Here is a 23,714-nt window from a genome sequence, read left to right as displayed (position 1 = left end):
GATGAATTCCCAGATGATCTCAAGAGGATTTCTTGTTGTACCTTTTCTATCTACGCACCTTATGGTATCGATCTGTCCAACACACTTTTTTCCCTGGCCTGTGTGGGACCTCGGTGTGTCGAAGTGGTGAGTTGCGTTTGGCTTTTACAGAACAAAATGTTGCTTAATTTAGAAGTCATACCTCATAAGAACATTTTCATGTAGGCAGTTCATGGTCCTCCATGAGTGAGTTTTGCTGGTAGTCCGCCTACGCAGTGCACTTTTCAGTATTCAAGCTGTCCAAAATGTGGTATTAATTGATTTTTGACAAAAGTAGACGTAACTGGCGAAATTAATAATTAAACGACTGCAGTAAAAGTAAACTTCTTTTTGTCAACCGGTCGACTTAACTTGACTTTTGGCATCCTGATGAATCCGTTAAAAAAAAAAAACAAGATATATCTTGGTAGGTGGTGTAGGACAGTGCGAGCGATTTATGGCATACAAATACGTAACATAATTAAAACTTTATCAGTGAAACCGGAAAAAAAAAAAAAAGGTTCCAAATTATAAACAAGAAAAATAAAGGTTTCCAAACAAAAGAATTTAATATAGTGAGTCTAAGTTTGTTCTACGTTTAGTATTGCAGACTAAATTGGGGTCCCCTTTAGTCAAAATAAATTGTTAAGTGTTGTCTGTTTTAGGGAGTGGTGGCCGCCTATCGGCCGCGAGTGATTTACTGATTTGCTAAAAAAAAAAAGGTTTACAAAGGAAATAATTTAATACAGAATTTAAGTTTGTTCTACGTTCACTTTTAGTATTGCAGACTAAATTGGTGTCCTCTTTAGTTAAAGTAGGTTGTGAAGTGTTTTTCTGCTTGAGGGAGTAGTAGTCGCCTATTTCGCTGAGTCGTATGTCCGCGAGTGATTTACTGGTCGTTGAGGAAAGGGTCTTTCCGTAATGTGATTTATATTGCTAATCGTGGTATTTAATCGGACTAAGTGCCGTCTAACAAAGCGTTCGCAACTGTACAATTCCCAACAATGAGCCAATAAGCGCTTGCAAACACCAAACACTAAAAAATGTATTTAAGAGCGTTTTTATTTTTGCAATTTTATATCAGTTGGATTTAGTTCATCAGTTAAGTTTTTCAAAATTGTCTTCTTCTAGCAATGATTATTTCGACATTCATTTTTTGACGCAGCTATGACACTGTCGTGTTACTGTTTCTTCCCGATATGATGGCGTTTTACGAGCCAATTTTTATCACACAATATTTACAGGTAGTGCTGTTACTGTGCTACCTGTTTACAAAGCATGAAAGGACCGGGAATATTGTCACTTTCCATTGGCAGCGTTTCCCTCGCTTGAATAATACCTACATGTGGACAACATTCGACCTAACATCGCTACTAAGATAGGTAACTCAGAAAACTGATAAGAAACGTTTTAAATGAGTGTATTTTGAAGCTAAGTTTTTTTTGTGGAACTTGGAAAAGTCTTCTTCTTCTTGGTAACCACTTCTCTCGTTGATGCTCTTTTTAAGAGTTTCAAAGAATTACAAAATCCAAAAACAAAAGAACGATATGTAATATAAAGGAGTTTGAGTCGCTAGCAGCGACGCAACTAAAGAAAACCAGTCGCTTTGATCTCCATTGTTAGGAGAACAAAAAAAAAGAAAAAGAACAATTATTTAAACAAATATTTGCTGGTTATTCTAGAAATTCATGAAAGAGCTACCAACACCGCTGTAACGGCCGACACAAGAGAAGCGAATTTCAACGACAGCTATGAGTTTCGCTAATGAAGACACACTATGAAGCGAGGATATCTTTTACGGAAAAGACTTGAATCGTTCTATTAGCGTAGTCGAGGTATCCAAATACTTATCGTAAACTGAAATATGAAATTATAGGGAAGAAGCTAAGCTAAATTCTAAGATAGGAATCAATATTCCAATCATTCCGATGTAAAAGCGAGATCCCAAAAGACTAGCTAAAACTCTAAAACAAACTCACAAAAAGACTGTCTTCAAAGGATAAATGAGAAACGCTTGAAAACGAATTCTAACAAAACTGATAACCGAGTGGGAAAAACGAGCAGCTTACTAACAAAGCATGAAAAACCTAAACCACGTGTTACAAGGTTGCAAAGAAACTGGTATAAAAACTGGGGGAAACTACCGAAAGAATAGATGTTTAAACAAGCACAAAGAAAAGGAACATAAGCATTTACATAACAGTCCCGCTTGTAAGAGTTTGAACAAAACGAACTTCAAGGTAAGGTGGGCAAAATGGCGCTTTCCGATAAACGCGTCTTATCGTTAGCCCAAAGCAAGGCAACTAACTAGAATGTGGTTCTGGGTGGAACTTAAAGATCACGTCCCTAATGGACAAACAGTAACGTCACTATTGCGGTTTAACACGTTTAACCGAAACAAACTTATAACGAATCAATGTCCGGTGGCAAAGGCGTGGCAGCCGTTACAACCACCATTAGGGTTCAAAAGATTGTTACCGTACAAGATTACATATATGGGACAACCGTGACTCTTGTGTCATGTAATCGTTTAGCAGGTAGCTTGTTAAGGTTTAAAGTTACCTACCCTCTTCCCCTCTCACAGTTGTTTTAGTCTGTACTCGAGCTAATTGGCCCATCCAGATGAAGCTTATCTCCATTTCGATAGCATTAAGCGACTAGGAGTGTTATTACTCCCCCCCCCCCCCCTTGAGTGAGATAACAGTCCATCTGAATGCCAACCTCGAATGCTATACTCCCGGGTTAGGAGAGGCACTGTGATACATACTCCTCGACCGGCGAATTAACCAATAGGCTACCGCGTTCACCTTGAACTGAACTAATCATCTATTTCTGATCCGTAATGGCTGTATGAAATATGTGTTCTGTAAACTGTTTCAAAACCACCAAGATTACTACCGCCAGGCACGGTCTTATAGGATACTCTAGTTCGTTCTTAATGTGTTTTTTTTGTTTTTGTTTTTCGAAAATTGTAGCTTAAACTGAGTGATAAAGAGCCAAATCTTGGAAAAAGTGACGCAAAAAACTTGTGCCCGAAGACTTAGACTTCGCCTTTGCCTCAGATGAACGGAAGTAATGATTTTCGGAAAACGTTTCCATGTAGGTTAATTCAACGGAGCTTTATATTTCACGACATGAAGTGTGTAACACTAAAGGTGTAATTTGTGTGTAAGATCGAAACACCACTTTGTTAGCACATGACTTTAAGTTCTCTGTTGTTTTCCTTTTACGTTGTTTTAATTTTTCAATTTTGCATAATGTACTTGAACCAGTATTTAAAGTTAAAAATTAATCGTTTGCAGCAGTTTTCTCGTAAAAGCATAAGTTCATTCGTAAATCACATTTGAAGTCGCATCCAGTGCAGCTAACGTAACCCAACAACAAATGCACCTGTTATTCGATAAGTTCATTTTTCTCTATCTCTCTCTTGCTGTGTTGTACTGTACTTACTTTTAAAGTTTTGTTTGTAAATTGATGTTTTAGATCAACCGCTTGAATAATTTACCGTTTAACAGAGTCGCCGCCAGGGCAGCAGTTCAAATAAAGCGCGCGTAAATTTACTTGCTGGAGACTCCTTCGAGAAAAATACATTTTGACTGTATGTGAGGAATAGCAAAGATTTTGAGACCTTGATCAAAGGCGAAAATAATGATAGGGCTTATAAGCCTGTTTTTTTAAATCAGGCCTGGCGATTTGAACCGCCAGAACGAACCGAAAAAAAGAACGGGAGAGTCGGGCAAACATTTTTATATTAGAAATCTTAAAAATAGTGTATGTATCTTAAAAACTTTAAAAATCGCCAATCCCATTAGATAGAGGAGTAGTTCTTAGTAGAGTAGGCCTCTGGGAAACTTTCCTGTATACTTACCTTTTGGTTTCTTCAAAAACACTCTATCCCCTGAACTTCATAATGAGTCGATGTCAAGAGAAACGTTTGTCTTTTAAAGAAGAAAGTGCACCTTAATTTAAAAGTCATAGCTCATGGGATTATTTGCATGTAGACCGCTGATAGAATAAAAGGTGCCATGGTGAAAACAAAACTCCACCAGTTCGTTGGCCTGTATGAGTGAGTTTTGCTGGTAATCCCCCTGATCTGTGCACTTTTTAGTTTCAAGCTGTCCAAAATGTGCTATTAATTGACATCTGAAAAAAGCATACAGGAATTAGGCGGATCGGGAAAATCTAAACCGGTTGATTTGGGCAGGAACCCGTGTTTTAATATGATGTAACTTGACCGTAAAATGATAACCTCTTTTACAAAACGGTCCACTTAACATTCTGTTAATTATTGAAGTACATTCTAACCTTTCTAGAACAGCCACCTTGAACAGATGAAAGTGGCCATTGTAGAGAGGTGGCCTTTAGAGGGAGGTAATGCGGGTGGGAAATTGCTCTTTCCAAAAACGCTTTTTCTGGCACATGAATCCGTACCATTAGGAAAGAAAATTAAAAAAAAAAAGAAACAAGAAAGATCAAGCTAGATAGTATAGAACACTGCGAACAATTTGTGAAGTACAAATACGTAACATATCTAAGAATTTATCTTTCAACTAAAAAACAAAATATGATGCTCCAAAACAAACAATAACAGAAAACGTCTACAAAACGAAAGAAGTAATATACAGCGAGTCTTTCAGTCTGTTCTACGTTCACTTTTATTATTGCAGACTACATTGGTTTTCTTCTCAGTTGAATTAATTAGTAAAATGCCGTCTGCTTGTGGGAGTAGTCACCTATTTCGCTACATCGTTCTTCCGCGAGTCGAGTCGTAACTGGTTGTTGTAGAAAGGGTGTTTTTGGCTTGTGTTACGCGCTCTACACAGGTTTTTTAGGTGCCTAACAAGACAACTAGTCTAAAAAACTGTTCGTAATTGTACAAAACTCACCAATGTGCCGTTCAGCGATGTTAAATATCAAATAATGAGGCATATTTTGAGGAGCAGGTTTATTTTCACCAGATGCTTTTAGTTCTTCGTTTAAGTTATCCAAAAATTTTTTTCCCAGGAATAATTCATCTCTAACTGAACTTTTTGATGCAGGTATGACATCGCCGAGTCTCTTTTCGATATGATGGCGTCTTACAACTTAATTTTCATCACATAATTTTCACAGGTACTGCTGATACTGTTTTACATCTATAAATAAATTTACGATGTTTATGCTTCACCAGTTATTCTTATTAAACTGTTGTATTCTTTCCCTATTCCTGTGGTAGTATAATCATGTAAAGTTATTGAGTCCTTTTCTTTTTTTGTGTGTCAGTATCTGACCAGATCCAGAATGAATTTCCTACCTTCTCTTAGATCCTTTGTTATTATGTTATTAGTTATGATCTGCCACTTAGAAAATAAGAAGACTTTTAACGGTATAGTTAGCGTTCGTCGCGGCCTGCTTCTCCGCTCAACTTCTGTGGTCAGTTTGCAATTCCCACTTAAACTTTCTTTAGACAGGTAGTTTTGGTATCTTTCCTTTTTGTGCCGTTTTGGGTAAAAATCGTTAATAGACGCCCATATACAAGAATATAACAAAGAGAAAAAAATAATAATCAACTAAGAGGTTGCGAGCTAATGACCTCAGAAAATAAGGTGGAAGGCAAGAATGGAAGGAGTGAATTTGTATAAGTAATTGCATGGGCTGAGTAAAATTTAGACAAAAATCACTTGTGTTTTCAGAAGTAGAGGAAATTGCCCGAGTCGCGCAGGATTATTAAAGATATGTATCCTTAAGTTTACGAGGAAACGTGCGACCTCTTGTTTACAATATAAAGGGCAAAATTTCCTTTCACTAAGAAGGTAAAAAACGCACGCTGTTGCTCTGTTTCGTAGGAAGCCATTTCAGTTTCCAGTTAGAGTCAATTAACTGTAAAACGCACGAATTAGCTGAATCAAATTTTAATTTTTTACCACAACGCTGAAGCAATGAAGCCAGCCTTGATAAAAAAAAAATTCTCCGTCAATGAAATTTTACCGAGAGAGTTACAACCATGTTTTGCGTATAGTACCACTGGTGAAAAGCTCGAGCCGTTGGTGTGCGGAAAGTTGCAGAAACCTCGTTGTTTTAAAACATAAACCTTTAACCAAAAGAAAAATAGTTGAACAACGTCAACAACATCTGTAATCAGATGCAGTTAACATTGGATTCCTTTTTCCAAAAGCATCTTGGAAATTTAGAAAGAGAATCTTGAACATTTCATGTTTAAATGATTTTAAAGCGGCAATCATATTAACCTGTGTGTAACACTGAATTTTTTTGCAAATTAAATAAAGTGACGTTGAAAAGCTTCCTTGTGATCCATTTTGTTTGTTCCTTTACTGATGTGCTCTATTGGTACTCGTGTACCATGTTCTGGTACTTATAGTCAGACAATACAATATGCGGTATAAAATTGCCTTATGGGTAAAACCTCAGTACACCGGACACCCCTCTAAACTGGACATTTCCTCCGGTCCCAAGGGTGTACGTTTTAGAGGGGTTCCACCGTAGTACTTTTAGGCAAAGTTAAGTGTTTTCGAATGTTTTCAATTTAAGGAGTGTACGAATGAACAAACCGATTTCAACAGGAGAAAAATTCCTAAAAAGTAAGGCTCGGTTATTTTGGGGCCCTAAAGTGCTTTCATTTTGTCTTAAAATTGTCCCATAGTTTGGTAACGAGTTAGCAGGTGATGACGTAAAAAAAGGGGAAACTTTCCGTTTACACTTACAAATCTCTCACAACTCTTGTGATTTTGTTTTAGTCAGCGTTGAAATACTCTTTAAATAATGTCCGATAGCGATAAATGCCTTTTGTCTAAGCCGATCAGCATTTAGTAATTTTTCCCTCGGAAAAGGGGTCGGAATATCAACTCGGAAATGGATTTCAGCCATTTTCCAGGTTAAAAGGATCTAAATAAAGGAAGGAAAATCCGTCTGGATTTTGCTTAGGCTCGAACGTGTCATGGGAGGCGACTAATCCTTTTAGCGATTATTCAATTTTTTTTTATTTATTTTTCTTTTATGGCCTCTTTTTTTGAAACATTAAATTACGCAAACCTGGATGAGACTTCAGTCGATACCCTTTAGATCAATCTGAATCGATACTACATTTTAAGAGTAGTTATTTCTGTCTTTCTCTCTCATTCTTAGGAAAATAGCTTTTCAGTACGATCTCTACGCAAACAGGGCGTGGGTGCTATCAAATGTGGAGACATGTACACATTCAATCCTTTATTCAGACAAAATGAGACACATGCATACTTCTAACTTTAAGTGTGCCAAATTTCAATAATTACGTAAGTGCGTCAAAATTTAAAGTTTCTTTCGTTTTTAATTTCTATTTTCCAGCGGTGTACTTCGGAGACATTAATCTTCTGCCTTCTTTGCAGCGGTTTTGGTTGATGCTTTATGTGTAGGGGCATCTCTGTTTGGCAAGGACCACACAGTTTTCCGCTGATCACGATTTTCATTGTAGCACTTGCACCAAGATCCCGCAAGTTTCCAATCACAACCACGCCACCCCCAATCCTCAAATGTGTTTGGGTATGCAGTTATCTTACTGTCACCTGCACCTTGTTTCACTGACTTGTAATGGACACATGTTGGACCACGACATGAACACCAAATGGGTCTGTAGTGACAGTCATCGTCACTGTGGCAGCCCTCTTTTGCCAGGGTACACTCGAATTCTGGATACTCCTCGCTGGAGCTACTGGTATGGTCAAATTTTTGTATGGCAAGTCCAGAGTTACTTATGTATGGACAACCATAATTCAAGAACCCAAGGTAGTAGTACTCAAGGTTTGTGGCTCGGATATTGTTAGGAGATCCCTGTTTAAATCGGCTCTGTAGGATGGTCCAGATCGCCATGAAGGTGTGCTGAACAGACGCGGGAAATTCATCTGCTTCATTCATGAGTTGGCTAAGCAATTCAACCGACGTCGCCCCGTTTGCCAGCTCGCTGTTTGTTTCCCTTTTTCCACCTCTGACAAAGCGTTTCTCGCTTGTGCTCATCCTGGTCGCGTTGGATATCTCACTTTGGCTTACGTTTGAACATGCAGAGACGCCAACCTTTCCAACCTGGGAAGGTCCTGCGACCGAAACGCAAGCTTTTACTTGGAAATCCCTTTCAGAGTAAGCCTTCGAGCTCTCTGCGAATGTCATCTGCTGAAATCTTGATCCGCGCTTCACAGACGTTATAGCATGAGAACCGTATTCCTTGAGAAAATTACGATATCTTCTCCATGAGTTTGGTTCCCAAGGATTTTCGATGTTTACGGGCAAGTCCTCGAAGTCCTTCAGAAATGTTCCTTTCAAGGTGGAGATGTCTTCACTTACTAGACATTCTTTATCGACGTGGATCTTTTCTGTTAACGCCTGTTTGATTAAAGACATGCCACTCACTTCAGTTTGCTGTGAACTTTTGCTCTTTGTTGCTACTGATACCGTAACACCCAACGAGTAGGCGGACTGCAAAGAGGCGCTCAAGCTTGACTGGGTGGCAAGTGATTTATAAAATTCCTTGGTATTTGCGTAATATTCGAAGTGGCTGCTCGAAGACTTCAAAGTTTTCTTCGCGAAACATTTAGGGGGGAGCTCCTCAAAGATCCTGTTCTCTTGCTCCTGGAAGTCGGCCAATAAGTTGACCTTTCGAAGATCTATCACTCTTCCCAGCGTAGAATTCTCAACGTCGGTAGCCTCAGATGTTTCTTTAAATGTACATAACCCAAAAACGAGAAGCACCAAAGGGACATGCATCATTCTGCTTTCCGAACTACAATCTACGGGGGAAAATGTTGCACAATTACTTTGGAAATTGGGCACAGAATGGGACCGAAACGTTTTAGCGTGTTTAACATGAGGCGATAAAGGAAATGTTGTAATGAATACATAAAATTCCAGTTAAACCTTTTTTGCGAGATATGAGAAACAAATAATAAGCTAACATTTTAATTCAATATTTTAAGCTGAAAACTCATTTAAGTCATCTAGATATTGCTGTTTAGTGAGACACTTTTAAACTGGGCTATCTATTTCGAACACCATTGAAGGATCTTAGAGCTCTGAGATATTCTTCTTACACGTGAATAAGCATATCACACGCTGAAGATTGGAGACCATTCAAAAATGGTTTTTCGTTGTTGTATTTTTTTGACGCATTTGCTTGCTTGTTTGATTAAATAAACCCCATTTTCCATGTGCAAACCTCGAGGCTAGGCAAGACCTTCCATTTAAGCACTATGCCATCATAATAGCCACAAAGAATGAATGACATACGAATTTAAACCAATTCAACTCTTACTCTTACTTAACTTTATTATTTTCGAAGGTAAAAAAAATGACAGTAAAGACGAGAGATATCGGTGATCATTTACCTGTAACAAGGATCCTTCGGCAGTGCCCTGGAATTAGTGGCAAGTTAAAGATACAACTTAAAAGGTATGTCAAATTTGTTTATGTTACATAAAAGACGTCCTCCAAACAGGTATTGAATGACTTGTAATGAGTTTCAACCTGTGCCTATCACCTCGAAAAATTCAACAACACTCTGTGCTAAGACTGAGGCAGACTCCTCAGATAGAAGTGTGTTGGACAAAAGCCCTTCCCTATTAAAGACTAAATGATGATCATTGTTACAATAATTGAATTAACGCAAGGGCATCCAAAACAAAAACACACCTTCACATGTCAGTTAAGTTGTATTTTAGCGCTATTTGAACGTCTCGCAAGTTCTTGTCGACGAACCGGTAGTTTCAAAACGATAACTTTTTCAAAGGTTAAAATTTTTAAAGACTGTCTCTAAAATTCAGGGGCTTACGACGAACGTCGACTTCAGACTCTATATTTCACTCCAAGCTTTCAATGATTCGGTAATTTAATGACGCATGTTTCTTTAAATACCACTTGAAGTAATTTTTGAGCCTTACAATGAAGCACTCTTTCGAGTTTGTTTATCATTTGTCTTCTTTTCAGTGGCGTGTATTATATATTTGCTTTTGTCTATTTTAAAGTTTGCGCGTTTGGTTCAAATTCGGTGGCTTGAAGTCAAACATCCCACCTTTAACTGGAGGTGAGTTCCGGCTTTTAAATTTCCAACTGAATAAGAATGAATTCGAAATATCTTTAAACAGGAAGCCTGTTTGTGAATTTCCACCCAAAGAGCCATTTGAATACTAAACGAAACTGTTTACAACACGTCAGTCTGGTCAGTTCTTTAAGTACCAAGATTATCTTTATAGAGGATGCATCCTTAAAAACCGTCAACATTGAGACCTGGAACGAACAGTCTGTATGTTGACTCTGAATCGACAGGCAGTTCCGAAACCCAACCTTGGAATCTCAAATAATCCGTTGTTCTTGAACCCCATAACCGACCAAGTGACTTTCTTTAACCATATTGCGGGTCTCAATTTGGTTACGACGATCAGCAATATATGCCCTTTGATAGAATATCGATCAGTTGTAACATTGCTAGTATTGCAACTTAGAATGGAACCACTCAGATCTCTCAGTAAAGCTAGATGTTTTTCCCAAGCAGCCTTTTGGATTTGAGCTGTACTTTTCGAATCCGAATTTTTTAAATTTTAGGCATATTTACACCACTAATACCCCTGATGTCCTCTACAAAGAAATCATTCACAAGAATTGAACAAAATGCTATAATTTTACCAAGAAAGTAAAATCAAGATGTTTGAATCCACCTTGTCGTCTTTGTTTTTACCAGTATCCTGTTTACAAGTGGCTAAATGAGATTTGGTACTTTTGCCGAATATTTTAAAGTTCAAAAGTGGAGATTACTTAAAAACTGTAAAGTGTGTTTGATAGATTAACTTTATGAGTTGTTCTAAATTGTAGGATCAAAGATGAATTCCCAGATGACCTCAAGAGGATTTCCTTTTGTACCTTTTCTATCCACGCACCTTTTAGTATCGATTCGTTCAACACGCTCTTTCTCCTGACCTCTATGTGATCTCGATGTTTCAAAGTGGTGAGTTGCGTTTGGCTCTTACAGAATATAATGTTGCTTAATTTAGAAGTCATATCTCATAGGAACATTCTCATGTAGGCAGTTCGTGTAGGCAGTTCATGGGCCTCCATGGGTGAGTTTTTCTGGTAGTCCGCCTACGTAGTGCACTTTTCAGTATTCAAGCTGTCCAAAATGTGGTATTAATTGATATCTGACAAAAGCAAACGTAACTGGCGAAATTAATAATTAAACGACTGTAGTAAAGTAAACTTCTTTATGTCAAACGGTCGACTTAACTTGAGTTGTGGCATCCTGATGAATCCGTAAATAAAAAACAAACAAACAAACAAGATACATCCTTGTAGGTAGTGTAGGACAGTACGAGCGACTAAATTGGTGTCCTCTTTAGTTAAAATAAATTGTAACTGTTGTCTGCTTGAGGGAGAGGTAGTCGCTAATCGTCCGCGATTGATTTACTGATTTACTGAAAAAAAAAAAGGTTTACAAACTAAAGAATTTAGTAAAGTGAGTTTCATTTTGTTCTACGTTCACTTTTAGTAATGCAGACAAAATTGGTTTCCTATTTAATTAAAATAGGGTGTGAAGTGTTTTTCTGCTTGAGGGAGTAGAAGTCGCTTACTCCGCGAGTGATTTACTGGTCGTTGAAGAAAGGGTCTTTTCGTCATGTGATACACACTTTACACAAGTTTCATATTTCTAATCGTGGTATTTAATCGGACTTAGTGCCGTCTTACAAAGCGTTCGCAACTGTACAATTTCCAACAATTAGCCAATAAGCAATTGCAAAAACCAAACACTAAAAAATTTTTAAAAAGCAGTTTTACATCAATTGGATTTAGTTCATCAGTTAAGTTTTCCAAAATTGTCTTCCCCTAGCAATGATTATTTCGACATTCATTTTGTGACGCAGCTATGACACTGTCGTGTTACTGTTTCTTCTCGATATGATGGCGTTTTACAACCCAATTTTTATCACACAATATTCACAGGTAGTGCTGGTACCGTGGTACCTGTTAGCAAAGCATGAAAGGACCGGGAATATTGCCACTTTCCATCGGCAGCGTTTCCCTCGCTCGAATAATACCTATGTGTGGACAACATTCGATCTAACATCTCTGCTAAGATAGGTAGCCCGGAAAACAAATAAGAAACGTTTTAAAAGAGTGTATTTTGAAGCTAAGTCTTCTTAGAAAAACAAAACTTGCAAAAGTCTTCTTCTTGGTAAACCACCCGCCTCATTGATGCTATTTCAAAGAGTTTCACACAATTACAAAATCCAAAAACACCAAATTGCTATGCAATATAAAGGAGTTTGAGTCGCTAGCAGCGACGCAACTCAAGAGAACCAGTCGCTTTGATCTCCAATGTTAGAAGAACAAGAAAAAGAACAATTATTTAAACGAATATTCGCTGGTTATTGTAGAAATTAATGAAAGAACTACCAACACCGCCATAGTTAGAGGGTTAGATCGGACAACCGTGACTCTTGTGACATGCAATCGTTTGGTAGGTAGCTTGTTAAGGTTAAAGGTTACCACCCTCTTTCCCAGTCCATCTGGATACCAGTCCATCTGAATGCTAACTTCAAGCATTAATTATTATCAGGCTTCCCTGACAATTCGCTTGTATCCATTTATACTCCTGCCCAAGACCAAGCCAGGTATCGAACCCAGACCCCTCGAACGGCGTATTAACCAATACGCTACCGCGTTCACCTAGAACTGAACTAATAATCTATTTCTAATCCGTAATGGCTGAATAAACAAATATTCAGGCCGCCTGTTCTCTAACCTGTTTCAAAACCGCCAAGATTACTACCACCAGGCACGGTCTTATAGGATACTCTAGTCGGTTCTTAATGTTTTTTTTTTGTTTTTCTAAAATTGTTGCTTAAACTGAGCGATAAAGAGCTAACTCTTGAAAAAAGTGACGCAAAAACTTCGACTTGTGCCCAAGACTTAGACTTCATCTTTGTCTCAGATGAACGGAAATAATGCTTTTCAGAAAACATTTCTATGTAGGTTAATTCAACGGAGCTTTTTATTTCACGTCATGAAGTGTATAACGCTTTGGGTGTAAATTGTGCGTAATATCGAAACAACACTTTGTTAGCACATGACTTTACGTTATCTTTTGTCTTCCTTTTACACTATTTTAATTTTCAATTTTGCATGATATATTTGAACTAGTATTTAAAGTTAAAAATTAGGCGTTTGCAGCAGTTTTGCAGTTTTGTTTCACTCGTGAAAGCATAAGCTCATTTGTAAATCACAGTTGAAGTCCCATCAAGTGCAGCTAAAGTAACTCAGCAGTAAATGTATCTGTTATTTTTCTCTCTCTCTTGATATGCTGTATTTTAAAGTTTTGTTTGTAAATTTATGTCTTGGTTTCACTGCTTGAATAATTAACCGTTTAACAGAGTCGCCACTAAAGCAGCAGATCAAATAAAGCGCGTGTTAATTTTACTTGCTGGAGGTCCCTTGGAGAAGAGTACAATTTGACTGTGCGTGAGGAATAGCAAAGGCTTGGATCGAATTTTGCGTAGGGAGGCTGAATAAATTGACCAATGGAAAGTGTGATTTTATGTAAAATATGGAAAGGATTATTGACCCCGTTTTATTCCGACAATGGTAGATTCATTATTTGAAGAACAGTTTGCAGGGATATTGTTTCTTCACCCCATTGAAATGGGAAGATACTGACCACCTTTTGAGTTTAAAAGGGTAAATTAGTGTTATCAACTGAGTCGATAACGTAAATAAGCCTCCGTTTAGGGTTTTAAAGGGTAACTGACGGCTCAAAGGTCATTCTTTCGGAGTACTGTGTGAAGGCCTCGGGTAACAAACTGAAACAGACACAGGGTACTTCGAACGCCTATTCGTGCCTTTTTGCGCCTCGATAAACTGTCCTAAGTGTACACTTAACAAAGTAAATATGGCAGATAGTAATTGGAGTGAGAGCACTTCAACTTCGGGGTGTGATCATTCAGATTTTGAAGCCTCGATGAAAGGTGAAAATAATGATAGGGCTTAGAAGCCTGTTTGTTCAATCAGGCCTGGCAATTTGAACCGCCAGAACAAACCGAAAATAGAGCAGGAGAATCGGGCGAACATTTTTATGTTAGAAATCTTAAAAATAGTGGATGTGTCTTGAAAACTTTAAAAATCGACACTCAAATTAGATGGAGGAGTAGTTCCTAAAATAGTAGAGTTAGTCTCTGGGAAACTTTCCTGTCTACGTACCTTTTGGTGTCTTCCAATACACTATCCTCTGATCTCTAGAATGAGTCGATGTGAAGAGAAACGTTTGTCTTTTAAAGAATAAAGCATACCTTAATTTAGAAGTCATAGCTCATGGAAGTACTTGCATGTAGGCGGCTGATAGAATAAAAGGTGCGATGGTGAAAACAAAACTCCACCAGCTCGTGGTCCTCTATGGGTGAGTTTTGCTGGTAATCCCCCTGATTTGTGCACTTTTCAGTCTTGAAGGTGTTCAAAATGTGGTATTCATTGTCTCTGACCAAGGCATACTTGACTGGTGGAAATTGTGACGTGATGGATCTCACCAGAAAGCGTTAAGTTCCACTAATTTCACTTATCAAGAATTCGACGGATCGGGAAAATCTAAATGGGTTGATTTGGGCAGGAAGCCGTATTTTAATTTGATGCAACTTGACCGTAAAATGATAACCTCTTTTACAAAACGGTCCACTTAACATTCTGTTAATTATTCAAGGACAGTCTGGCCTTTCTATAACGGCCACCTTGACCAGAGGAAAGTGACCATTGTTGGTAAGTGGCCTTCTAGACAGAAGTAATGCGGGCAGGAAATTGCTCTCTCCAAGAACGCTTTTTCTGGCACATGAATCTGTACCATTAGGAAAAAAATTAAAAACAGAAACAAGAAAGATCAAGCTATGTAGTATATAACACTACGAACAATTTGTGAAGTATAAATACACAACATAATTAAGAATTTATATCTTTCAACTAGAAAGCAAAATATGATCCTCTTAAACAAACAACAACTGAAAACAGTTACAACGAAAGAAGTAATATGCAGCGAGTCTTTCAGTCTGTTCTACGTTCACTTTTATTATTGCAGACTACAATGCTTTTCTTTTCAGCTGGATTAATTTCTGAAATGCTGTCTGCTCGTTGGATTAGTCGCCTATTTCGCCACATCATTCGTCCGCGAGTCGAGTCGTAACTGGTCGGTGTAAAAAGGGTGTTTTTGGCTCGTGTTACGCGCTTTATACAGGTTTTAGATGCCTAATCATGGTACTTAACCAGGCTAAGTGCTGTCGACAAAACTGTTCGTAACTGTACAAATCTCGCTAATGTGCCGTTCATCGATGTCAAATAGAAAACAGTAAGACATGTTTTTTGGAGCATTTCTATTTTCATCAGTGGCTTTTAGTTCTTCAGTTGACTGAACAAAAAAATTTTTCCCAGGAATAATTCATCTCTAGATGAACTTTGTGATGCAGCTATGACATCGCCGAGTTTCTATTCGATGTTATGGCGTTTTACAACCCAATTTTCATCACATAATATTCACAGGTACTGCTGATACTGTTTTGCCTGTATAAAGAAATTTACGATGTTTATGCTTCACCAGTTATTCTTGTTAAACTATTGCATTGTATACCTATTCCTGTGGTAGTTTAATTGTATAAAGTAACCAAGACCTTTTCCTTTGTTATTATGTTATAAGTAACAATTTGCTACTCAGATAATGAGTGGACTTTTAACGGTATAGTCAGCGCTCGTCGCGGCCTGCTTCTCCGCTCAACTTTTGTTGTCAGTTTACAATTACCACTCAAACTTTGTTTAGACATGTAGTTTTAGTATCTTTCCTTTTTGTGCCGTATTGGGTAAATCGTTAATAGACGCCCAATTATTTATAAATAAGAAGATAACAAAGAGAAGAAAATAATAATCAACTAAGTGGCTGCGAGCTAATGAACTCGGAAAAAAATTTAGGACAAATATCACTTATGTGTTCAGAAGTTGCAGAAATTGGCCGAGTCGCGCAGGATAATTAAAGATGTTTATCGTTAAGTTTACGAGGAAACGTGCGATTACTTGTTTATGATAAATGGGGCAAAATTTCCTTTAATTACGAAGGTCAAAAGCGCACGCTGTTTCACACTTCGTAGGGAGCCGTTTCAGTGTTCAGTTAGTGTCAACTGTAAAACGCACGAATCAGCTGAATGAAATTTTAATTTTCTACCATGACGCTAAAGCAATGAAACCAGCCCTGCTAAAAAATATTCGCCGTCAATGAAATTATAATATTTTTAGGCAAAGTTTAGCCTTTTTAAACGTTTTCGATTTTAAATAATTTTGCTTGGGGCAATTAACAAAATCAAAGTGCCTGTGACACAAAACCTTTTTTTTTTGGTATTTATTTAGCTCATCATATGTACGAGCCAATTTCAACACAAGAAATTTTCCAAAACAAATAAGGATCGGTTTTTTGGGACTTTGAGCGCTTTTGTTTTGTCTTAAAAGTGTCCCGTAGGAGATCGTGGTGTTGCGACTAGAACAGCATTGTCGGTGTCTAGTAAGACCAATGCGAGAATGGCAGTCTTTGCTGCACAAAGGGTAGATGTAGTTCGTCGTGGGGAGGAGGGAGGGTTTCCGTGTCTGTTTGCCTTCCGCCTGGCTCTCCTCTTTCTGCCAAGTTCAGGATCTTCTCCTCACCTGTCTTCAGCAGTTTCTTAAGCAAGCAGCGCCGGCTGCTGAGGTTTGCCACAGTGTCCTCCCAGATCTCTGTATTGATGTCTAGAGCTTTGATGTCGCGCTTGCAGACTTATTTATATCTCAGCTGGGGCGACCTTGTGGTCTTTTGCCCGAAGCAATTTGACGATAGAAGATATCCTTGTCTGAGCAGCGTGTATATTGTGGGGAGGCTGGCACGGGCAAGAACCTTAGCATTGGGCACTTTTTTCCTCCAGCTGGTGCCAAGGATGCGGCAAAGATATTGCATGTGGAAACTGTTCACCTTCTGCTCTTGCTTGGCATAGGTTGTCCAGCCTTCACTTCCTTACAGGAGGGTGCTGACTATGCATGCGTTATACACTACTATCTAGGCTGGAATGGTCAGCTTGGGGTTCTCCTTGACGTGAGTGATCAGTTTTCCAGGGTTCTTGCGACCTTGTCGATGGGATTGTTGATTTCAGCATCTAAGGACAAGTTATCGCTGATGGTGGAACCAAGGTAGGTGAACTGGTGTACCACTTCAAGTTTGTAGTTGTCGATGGTGATGAAAGGTGGTGTGTTCACGTCTTGGCCCAGCACGTTGGTCTTCTTCAGGCTCAAGCTTCTCTGGATGTTGCATCTTAGTCGTATCAATGCGTGGCTTCCCTATATGTTTGGAGCGATGAAGTTTCTTTGGTAGCAGTTTGATCTTGCAGCATACTTGTCAACGGTTGGAGTCACAATCAGGGCTGTGGTATGAGCGAGTGAGAAGCACGTGGTTGAGGCTTGCACGTCTAACAATGACCATGTCGAGCAGGTGCCAGTGCTTGGATCAAGGGTGGCGCCATGACACTGTGTTGTGGCTTCATCTGGAAATAGGGATTGGTCACACAGAGGCCATGATAAGAGCAAAGCTCTAACAGGTGCTGCCCGTTCTCGTTTATCTTGCCAAAGGAACCCAAGCAGGAAGACCAAGAGTCGTGGTTTGCACTTACTCTGGCGTTAAGGTCACCAAGGAGGACAAGGCGATCGCTGTTGTAGATGTTTTTGATGGCTTCCTTCAGGTTGGTGTAGAACTCGTCTCTTGCCTCAGGTGTGGAGGTCAAGGTTGGGGCATGGGCGCTGATAAGTGTTACTAATCCTGCAAAAGTATAGAGGCGGAGACGCAGCAGGCATTCTGATCCTTTGTCGCCTGGTTCAACCATCTTCAGCAAGGTTCTCCTGACTGCGAACCCTACCCCGTGGTCTATAATAGAGCGGCTATGACTATGCCTTCAGCCTCAGTAGCTCGTCGTTGATGGCAACTGTCTGGAGGTCATCAAGTCCAGTTGTTATGGTGCAGACGTTCGAACATCCCAGTTTAAGAGCTGGTCTCTTCTTGTTGATTGTCCTTTGTGATAAATAAGTTTTTTTGCCTGGTAAGGAAGTTACGGTCTGCTTGTCAGTATATCCTAATCCTCATACACCCAAAGAGGAAGGCAGACCATGGCGGGACAGCACCTTACTGGCTGGGGGCTGCCCAGCTTGAAGTGCGAAGATCTCTCCCATCGTCGGAAGCAACCACTGGCACTTCACTTTACGCCAATCGAGTTTTGTAACTCGAGTTGAGTGGCCCATCCAGCCAGAGGGTATCCCCATTCCCATAGCATTAAGTGAAAAGGAGTGTTACTAGCCGGTCTGAGGGCTACCTTCGAGCATTAATTTTCATTAGGCTTCCCTGACAAAAATTGTAAAATTATGTTTAAGTTTAATCTTTCCAAACCCTAGATAAAGGTGACGCAAAAACTGCGACTTTTACCCAAGACTTAGACATTATTCAATTGAAATTTCCTCCACTGATTTGTCCATGTCTCAGATGAACGGAAATAGTGCTTTTCGGAAAACATTTCTATGTAGTTTAGTTTTATTTCACAACATGAAGTATGTAACACTACGGGTGTAATTTGTGTGTAAGATCCAAACACCACTTTGTTAGCAAATTCCTCTGCGTTCTCTGTTGTTTTCCTTTATGTTGTTATAATTTTCCAATTTCGCATGATGTACTTGTATTAGTAAAAAACTGAACGTTTGTAGTAGTTTTTCTAGCTAGTTTTGTTTCACTCGTGAAAGCACAAGTTCATTCGTAAATCACAGTTGAAGTCGCATCCAGTGCAGCTAAAGTAACCCAACAACAAATGCACCTGTTATTTGATAAGTTTATTTTTCTCACTCTCTCTTGCTGTGCTGTATTTTAAAGCTTTGTTTGTAAATTTATGTTTTAGTTTAATCGCTTGAATAATTAACCGTTTAACAGAATCGCCACCAGTGAAGCAGATCAAATAAAGCGCGTGTAAATTTTACTAGCTGGAATCTCCTTTGAGAAAAGTACATTTTAACTGTGTGTGAAGGATAGCAAAGACCAGGATCGAATTTTGCGTAGGGAGGCTGAATAATGTGAGTAATGGAAAGCGTGATTTTATGTGACGTGACAACTGCCTCTCAAATTTAGACCGACGCCTTGATATGGAGAGGGTTTGGAGATAATTTTTGATGATATTCGAGAATTTTACATTGTGTTTAAACAGTTCCATGAACTCACGCTGTATCGTTGACTTCGTTTTATTCCAACAGTGGTACATTCATTATTAGAAGAACAGTTTGCAGTGATATTGTTCCTCCACCCCATTCACTTGGGAAGATACTGACCAGCTTTAGAGTATAAGTATGGTATAGCGTATATAGGGTAATTAAGTATTGTCAACTGAGTTGATAGCGTAAATTGGCCACTGTTTAGAGTCTTAAAGCTTACGTTTCGAGCGTTGGCCCTTCGTCACAGTGATTCGCTCTGACGAAAGGCTAACGCTCGAAGCGTAAATTTTAAAGCTCTCAAAGGTGGTCAATTTACGTTATCAACTCATTTTAAAACACTAAATTACCCTGTTATACTCTTCCACCGACGCAGCACTACAGTTTCTTCAGAAACTTACCCCCTTTATAGGCTTTTGAGCGTGTCTAGTACAATGACTCGTCCTACCTTGATGGATGCTCGTTTTCGGTAGTAACGCTTTTTCCAGTAGCTCGTTTGGTTAATCTTAATTGATACTACTTACGTTTTAATAGTACTTTCGCCATACACTGGCTCTGTTCTTCTCTCGTATTTTGCGGAAAATAGCTTTTCTGCCCGTGGTACACAGACAGCACATGGATGCGATCAAATATAGTAACAAGTTCTCGTTTGATTTTTTATTCAAACACATTGAGACACATGCACTGTTTACCAAGTTTAAGTGAGAAGAATTTCAATTATTACATAAGTTATCTCAGTTCTCCAAAACTTGGATATTCTTTCTTTTTCATTTTCCTTTCCTATCGGTGTACTTTGGCGACCTTAATCTTTTGCCTTTTTTGTGTGCGCCCTGGGTTTGTGCCTTTTGTGTAGCAGCATCTCTGTTTGGCAAGAACCACACAGTTTTCCGCTGATCAAGATTTTCATTCTTGCAAGTGCAGCTAGACCCCCAAAATTTCCAGTCGCATCCATGCCATCCCCAATCGTCAAATGTGTTTGCGTATGCGGTTTCTTTAGTGTCACCTGTATCTTGTTTCATTGACTTGTAATGGACACATGTTGGACCACGACAGGAGCACCAAATGGGTTTGTAGTGACAGTCGTTGGCACTGTGGCAGCCCTCTTTTGCCAGGGTACATTCGAATTCTGGATCCTTCTCACTGGAGCCACTGGTATGGTCGAATTTTTGTATGGCAAGTCCAGAGCTACTTATGTATGGACAACCATAATTCAAGAACCCAAGGTAGTAGTACTCCAGGTTTGTGGCTTTGATATTAGTAGGAGATCCCTGTTTAAAGCGACTCTGTAGGATGGTCCAGATCGCCAGGAAAGTGTGCTGAACAGACGCTGGAAATTCATCTGCTTCATCCATGAGTTGGTCAATCAATTCAACCGACGTCGCCCCGTTTGCCAGCTTGCTATTTGTTTCCCTTTTTCCACCTTTGACAAAGCGTTTCTCGCTTGTGCTCATCCTGCTCGCTTTGGATATCTCACTTTGGCTCACGTTTGAACATGCAGAGACGCCAACCTTTCCGACCTTAGTAGGTCCTGCAACCGAAACGCAAGCTTTTACTTGGAAATCTCTTTCAGTATAAGCCTTAGAGCTCTCTGCGAATGTCATTTGCTGGAATTTTGATCCGCGCTTCACAGAAGTTATTGCGTGAGAGCCATATTTTTTCAGAAAAGTACGATACTTCACCCAGGATTTTGAGTCCCAGGGATTTTCGACGTTTACAGGCAAGTCCTCGAGGTCATTTAGAAATGTTCCCTTCAAGGTTGAGATGTCGTCACTCAGTAGACATTCTTTATCGACGTGGATCTTTTCTGTTAACGCCTGCTTGATTAAAGACATGCCACTCACTTCACTTTGCTGTGAGCTTTTGCTCTTTGTTGCTACTGATACCGTAACACCCAACGAGTAAGCGGACTGCAGAGAGGCGCTCAAGCTTGACTGGGTGGCGAGTGATTTATAAAATTCCTTGGTATTTGCATAATATTCGAAGTGGCTGCTCGAAGACTTCAAAGTTTTTTTTACGAGACATTTCGGGGGAAGCTCCTCAAAGATTCTGTTCTCTTCTTCCTGAAAGTCGGCCAGTAAGTTGACCTTTCGAAGATCTATCACTCTTCCCAGCGCAGAATTCTCAGCGTCGGTAGCCTCACATGTTAATTTAAATGCGGATGACACACAAACGAGGAGCACCAAAGGGAAATGCATCATTCTTCTTTTCTGATGTCGCCTCAGGTATGAAGGACAATCTACAGGAAAAATTATTACAAAACAACTGTTATGAAGTGCAGTCTCTAAAAGGAACCCAAATGTTTAAACAAGCTGTATTTAAGGTGCGTAAGATTCAAAGTAAAACGTTTTATGCCACGAATGAGGCTGGTTTTTTCCTTTGACATTTTTACTTCGGACATTTTAGATTTTTAGATGTGAATGTTTATTGAGGCAATTATAAGATTGTTCTTTTGATTTTGAACAACATTGGAGGATGTTAGGTCAAGTAATCTTCTAGTTAAACTACGACTACCACGTGCTCTTAAATCATTTGCTTGTTGTTTTTTGCCTTTTGATTCTATAAAAAGTAACCTTAAGTTTTAATATTAAAAGCAATTCTAGTTTGATGAAAAATAATGTAAACTCCACTTTATGAAGTAACCATAAGCTCGTGACCTATGTTTAAGTTTTACTACAAACGATAAAAAAGATGCAAAAAAGTTTGAAAAGATATGATTTTATTTTTTTTTTCTTAGAGGGCAGAGTATCGAATCCCGTAATGTGATTGGCTTTTAGTGCGGTCCGGATTTTCCTGTCTCTAACTTCGGGCTCGGTAACTCTTTCGTGAGTCACCGAAAACATTCCTAGCTTCGTTGCTATTTTCCAAAAGTAAACTTTGTTTTGCCGGCTGGGCAGTATTTTTAGGCAAATCAAGCCGATTAATAACTTATTAATCGTCTCATTTCTCACTCTCAAATTGCTTTTGTTGCCACTAGAAAATTGTTTTCGAGATGAATTTTTGTAGCAAATGTGTCATTAAATGGGTTGAAAGTTAAAACTGTGATTTGCAGCGAAGATTTCAATCCTACGTACAAATGCGCTTGCAATAAGTCTTTACACGTCTGGCTATCTGTAAAGTAAATTGCACAACAAAAATCGAATTAATTTAACGAGAAAAAGCCCCTTTAAATTCCTCTTGGGTCTAATGTCCCATTTGAATTTAGTTATGTAGTGGAAAAAGACCGGACTTACACGCGCCATTACAGCAAACAAACAGCAAACTCTCACAATTTTAAAACATACATTTGATTTTACTTACAATTACTTTCCTTGCAATTAACAGAGGTATTATTCTTACACTAATCATCAATGGAAGTGAATAATACTTTCCGTAAGATCATTAAATGGTTTTGAAAAAAGAATTAAAGTTTGCGTCACCTCTGTTTTAACCACCATTTACACTCAAAAATCGTTCAGTTAAAGGAGGATCGTGCCCTGATTAGAGCCCTAAGTTATTCGTGTTCTTTTGGCAGGAATGTCGTAAAGTTTTAGAAAAAATAAAAATATTAGCTTACGGCTTCGGGCGGCACTCAAGACCCTGGGCACAGTTTTTCCCGATACGGACCTCCCGGCTGGCGAATAACATATACGTATTTTTCATTTTTTACATTTTTTTTCTTTTTTGAAGACTCCAACATAAAACTAGCAAGTAAACTTTTGTGTAGTAAATGTCCAAATGCCAAAAATAAGAAAACTATGAACTTTGAAAATGGTGATACCCACAGAAGGCTAATTACCTTAAACATAAAACTTTTAGGCAATTTTACTCACCTCGAGGTTCTAGCTCCTCTGAATCTCTTGGATTATGACAAACCCTGATATCAGGGACTCGCTTAAATTTTCAGAGAACAAAGCCTTGATTTGGAATTATTACCTCAACAAAAGTTTACCCTGTGACCTTCCTGTTACGGTTCGGTTCAGTTGCATACTAACCAGTCGGAAAATGAGAAAAACAATTATTGAGTTAGAGTAATTAATAAAAATGTCAGCAGGATGTAAATTATCCATTAGCGACATGTTGGTTTTTGTTTTCATCTGTTTCATATATTGTAAGGTTTTTTTCTTTTTTCTCCTCCTTTAATCTGTTTTTTTTTTTCTTTTTTTTTTTTTTCGTTTCGGTCGTAATCTACCCACCCAACCTCCATCTTTCCCCTCCCTCTTCGTCTTTCTGCAATCCAAGAGGGCGAGAAAGATTGACATGACAAAAAAAATTAATAAAGCTCCTCAATTGATTTGGGAGCCAAGGGCCGCTCTGCTTCTTACACATGAATAAGTAGATCACACGCTTCAGACTGGAAGCAATTGAAAAAAAATTGGTGTTTTATTGTGGTCTACTGTTTGGAGGTGTTTGCTTGTAATAATAATAAAAAAAAAGAAACCTATCTTTCAATGTACAAACTTTATGGTTGGGCTACTCTATGAATTGAA

At 38.8% G+C, this 23,714-nt stretch overlaps 2 protein-coding genes across 3 annotated transcripts; both read right to left on the bottom strand.

The window, feature by feature from the left end:
• Window positions 1-7,356: 7,356 nt before the first annotated feature.
• On the bottom strand, window positions 7,357-8,751 carry LOC131799792 (DELTA-thalatoxin-Avl2a-like). Its single transcript, XM_059117489.2, has one exon. It carries the CDS (start codon window positions 8,749-8,751, stop codon window positions 7,357-7,359), a length of 1,395 nt encoding a protein of 464 aa, XP_058973472.2.
• An 11,127-nt stretch (window positions 8,752-19,878) lies between these two features.
• Window positions 19,879-23,065, bottom strand: LOC131799772 (DELTA-thalatoxin-Avl2a-like). 2 transcript variants are annotated; one of them, XM_059117471.2, is made up of 2 exons: window positions 23,058-23,065; window positions 19,879-21,484 (listed from the first exon to the last, which is right to left on the bottom strand). In XM_059117471.2, exon 2 carries the CDS (start codon window positions 21,444-21,446, stop codon window positions 20,016-20,018), a length of 1,431 nt encoding a protein of 476 aa, XP_058973454.1. In that variant the 5' UTR covers window positions 21,447-21,484; window positions 23,058-23,065; the 3' UTR covers window positions 19,879-20,015. The 2 variants fall into 2 exon arrangements, with proteins under 2 accessions (XP_058973454.1, XP_066028518.1); XM_066172421.1 differs by lacking the exon at window positions 23,058-23,065 and adding an exon at window positions 22,320-22,352.
• Between the last annotated feature and the right edge of the window lie 649 nt (window positions 23,066-23,714).

Source organism: Pocillopora verrucosa, chromosome 1, assembly GCF_036669915.1.
Source record: "Pocillopora verrucosa isolate sample1 chromosome 1, ASM3666991v2, whole genome shotgun sequence".
NCBI lineage: Eukaryota > Metazoa > Cnidaria > Anthozoa > Scleractinia > Pocilloporidae > Pocillopora > Pocillopora verrucosa.
Note: the sequence above shows the minus strand (reverse complement) of the source record. Positions and strands in the feature narration are given on the sequence as shown.